General features: G+C 44.2%; 1 protein-coding gene across 1 annotated transcript; it reads left to right on the top strand.

Annotated features, from left to right (window-relative positions):
* The first annotated feature begins 477 nt into the window (after positions 1-477).
* cyp1c1 (cytochrome P450, family 1, subfamily C, polypeptide 1) lies at positions 478-3,403 on the top strand. The gene has a single exon (XM_084013410.1). The coding sequence runs from the start codon at positions 708-710 to the stop codon at positions 2,283-2,285; it is 1,578 nt and encodes a 525-aa protein (XP_083869536.1). The 5' UTR covers positions 478-707; the 3' UTR covers positions 2,286-3,403.
* The last annotated feature ends 914 nt before the right edge of the window (positions 3,404-4,317 follow it).

Raw genomic sequence — 4,317 nt, 5'->3', positions numbered from 1 at the left:
CGTTACGTAACTGGAGATATAATAACGCTTTAACAGATTGTGTAAAACATTTAATTAAAACTCAGTCAAGAGTTGGACAAACCGTAAGCAAACAGTTTTTTTTTTTCAAGCCAAAGTGCGCCCGATGAGTCCTCTGCAGCCAGAAAGTAAATCATGTTAGAAAGAAACACTTTGAAACGTGCAAACTCTGCCAGTCCTCCAATTAGGCAAACAAATTGGCTCGACACGTTTTCCTACTGAATCGGGAACTAGTTGCTGACTCTTTCTTTTTTCACTGCGGCGGACGGCGGTCGTTCACGCTGCACGCTCACGGTGTCCCGCGACGCTCACATGCGCGCGCCTCCGACAGCGAGCGACAACAGAGAGATGATACAGTGGGGTCTGCGGGGCTACCACAATGGGAGGAGTATGGAAGTTACCCTGAGCCCTGCCCACCAACTGCAAAACATATAAGACGCTGGAGTGAAGCAAAAAGCAGGCACTTAAGCCTTAAATCTTCATGAAATAACTGACTAAAGAATAAAAAAACTCACTTATTTTATCAGTTATTTCAGGGGGGGGTTTTCACTATGACCTCACTGATTTTTGATTGACATTACATATATTTCTTACATGATATGGATATATATACAAATATACTTTGTTGAAAAGGGAAGATTTTCTTTTTTTTCTTTTTTAAGGAAGAAGTGTGCAGAAAATTTGTCACAATGGCACTGGACACAGAGTTTGGTGTGAAGGGCAGCAGCATCATCAGGGAATGGAGTGGACAGGTCCAGCCTGCTCTGGTCGCCTCCTTTGTTTTCCTCTTCTGTCTGGAAGCCTGCCTGTGGGTCAGGAACCTCCGGCTCAAGAGGAGACTGCCGGGACCCTTCGCCTGGCCAGTGGTGGGCAACGCCATGCAGCTGGGCCAGATGCCTCACATCACCTTCGCCAAGCTAGCCAAAAAGTACGGCAACGTGTACCAGATACGGCTGGGCTGCAGCGACATCGTGGTTCTGAATGGAGACAGGGCGATACGCGAGGCTCTCATAAAGCACAGCACAGAGTTCGCAGGCAGACCAAACTTTGTCTCTTTCCAGATGATCTCTGGAGGCAGGAGCATGACATTTACTAATTACAGCAAAGAGTGGAAAGTGCACAGGAAAATAGCCCAGTCCAGCCTCAGAGCCTTCTCCTCTGCAAACAGTAAGACCAAAAAAGCCTTTGAGCAACACATCGCAGCCGAGGCCATGGAACTTGTGCAGGTATTTCTGCGCCTCAGTGCTGATGGACGGTATTTTTACCCTGCACATGAATTTGCAGTAGCCGCTGCTAACATATTGTGCGCTCTCTGCTTTGGGAGGCGATACGGACACGAAGACATGGAGTTCAGGACTATGTTAAAAAACTTGAACAAGTTTGGGGAGACAGTCGGGGCAGGTAGCCTGGTAGATGTTATGCCCTGGCTCCAGTCCTTCCCTAACCCAGTCCGCAGTGTCTATGAAAACTTCAAAAATCTCAACGAGGAGTTTTTCACCTTCGTGAAAGACAAAGTGGCGCAGCACAGAGAGTCCTTCAACCCCGAGGTGACCCGGGACATGAGTGACGCCATCATCAACGTGATCGAGCACGGACAGGGCAGCGGGCTGACCAAAGAGTTTGTTGAAGCGACAGTCACAGATCTGATCGGAGCAGGTCAGGACACGATGTCAACTATCATGCAGTGGATCCTCCTGCTCCTGGCCAAGCACCCGGACATGCAAGCCAAGCTGCAGGACCTCATAGATAAAGCGGTAGGCCAAGACAGACTGCCATCAATTGAGGACAGAAGCAGCCTGGCATACTTGGACGCCTTCATCTACGAGACCATGCGCTTCACCAGCTTCGTCCCCGTCACCATCCCCCACTCCACCACCTCCGACGTCACCATCGAGGGTCTCCGCATCCCCAAAGACACAGTGGTCTTCATCAATCAGTGGTCGGTCAACCACGACCCCCTGAAGTGGAAGGACCCTCACGTTTTTGACCCCTCGCGCTTCCTTGATGAAAACGGGGCCCTTGATAGAGACATAACCAACGGCGTGATGATTTTTTCAACGGGTAAGAGACGCTGCATCGGCGACCAAATCGCCAAGGTGGAAGTGTTTCTATTCACAGCCATCCTGCTGCACCAGTGCAGCTTCGAGAGCGACCCCTCCGAGCCCCTCTCCCTTGACTGCTCCTACGGGCTCACACTGAAGCCCCTCCGGTTCTGCGTCAGCGCAAAGCTCAGGGGAAAGCTGCTCGGCTTAGTCTCCCCCGCATGAACAGCGTGTCCCAATACTGTGACTCAAGGCCAGCAAAACACTTTTCCACCAACGACATTTAACAGTGAGTATCAGCATACCTGCACTAAATCCTACTGTCGTACGGTTTTCATATTTAATAATGATATTTAATGGTTATATTAACACGGTCTGTATTTGAATTATTGCCGGTGTAGGGCTGAGAAAACGATGTCAAAGATAATAATAGCTACAGGTTGAATTCAAGGTCGTGGATTGTTGGAATAAGTGCAAAGGTATTTCATTTTCTGCTTCACAAAATACTCCATACTTGATCAGATTATTGTGCATAATTCTGAGTTGTGTGCTTGTTTTACATCCACTATTGTGCATGTACATGTATGGTGTGTATGTAGACAATAGTCACATCTCATAAATGTCAATTTGAACTAATATAACTGTATATGAAATGCTCGTGAATGTTATAAAGTCACTTGATGGCTTCTTGTTTGCATTTGTAATATGTAAAAATCTATTTAACCTTTGCCACATAAAGCAGTTACAAAATATTTTTTATAATTTCATATTTCAGGTATGACAATCAATGTAATGACGTTTAATGTATTTCACTGTCTACTGTACTCAAAGCGTATGAACACATTAAACATAGAATGCTGATAAACGGGAAGGAAAACGGCTGGCATGTTTGCGAAGAGGGAAATCTTTCATCAAAGGACACCATCACGGTTTTAAGGATGAAGAAGAGACATTGCAATGAACCGTGAACGTTTCACAAACTTTATGCACCCAGGGTTCAGTTTTATTGTACAAGCACTGCAGTTACCCCCCCTGCCGAACACACAAGTCTCACCAGCACAAAAACAAAAAACCTGTGTGCAGCAGATTTCATTCACTTATGAGGCATTCTCCAAACCCTGTTTGTTTACAAAGTCACCTTTTCAAAGCTACATGGATGCCACTGCACTCTCTCTAAGCCTCTACATTCAGGAATTGATGTTACGTTTCCCAAGGGATGTGTTTTATCTGCATTGAATGTTTTAGAATTCCTCATAGAGGATATTTTGTTCTCGATATGTTGCTTTATATGACGGAAAAGTGGAAATAAGCTATATATGAAATTAATAAAGTGAACTGTCAATGGTCAATGTGTCCTGTTTAATTGTTCCTTCAGCCTTTAGAGTTAGGCTCAACACAATCCTCACAATACTCCTTTAAACCTGCTGAGTAAAAGTACTCATTCTCAAAGCTTTTCTTAGCTAGTGTCAGATATGTGCCAACAATGTGATATTAGGCACTGCCACTGTTTAGATATCTGTTATAACTTAATGTTACAAAAATAGAAACCTCTGGATTACTTAACTTGTGGCTGGACATCACTGAATCCAAAGCTGATGTTTTTTAAAGTTCTTCCATTTGTTGCACAAGCACCCACATAAGCAGATTTATAGCTAAATTAAATTCTCTTTAAAGCTACATTGATACAGCTACAACTCTAACTCTTAAGGGCTATTATGCCGACAATCACACTGTATATATGTTTTTATGGAGCATTAAAAAAGTTGGGATCTGAAGCCCTCTGCGTTCCCAATGATATCCCAGAGCCCTTTTTTCCTGTATGGTTATAATTAACAGCTTGGCTGTAAATAACAGAAAGCGAATCATGTTTAAGATGGCCATGGAAAGCCCATAGGAAAATGCAAACAGCAAAGTCCCAACGGAAAAACACAATCAACTCCATCTGATTGTCCATTACTTACACTATACCAGCTCCATCCATCCTTTCCATCACATTGCTAAAGCGCATCATTTTTCAACATGAATTACTTAATATATTATATTTCATGACAAATGCCTCTCAGGGCATCCAGACGTATGTAGAGTTGTTGATCTTTTAAAACTGTCGTAGTAATCTTTGTTCAATTCTTCTGCAACACTGTCTTTAAGTTAGCAGCTCTGACTTTCTGTCGTCCTATAAGGGACCCTGCTGCACTAAGGTCTGCAGGCTGTGGTCAAAATGGGAGGGGAGAGATAATAAAAAAACCTGAGTCCCTCC

Source organism: Eutrigla gurnardus (assembly GCF_963514095.1).
Source record: "Eutrigla gurnardus genome assembly, chromosome: 7".
NCBI lineage: Eukaryota > Metazoa > Chordata > Actinopteri > Perciformes > Triglidae > Eutrigla > Eutrigla gurnardus.
Note: the sequence above shows the minus strand (reverse complement) of the source record. Positions and strands in the feature narration are given on the sequence as shown.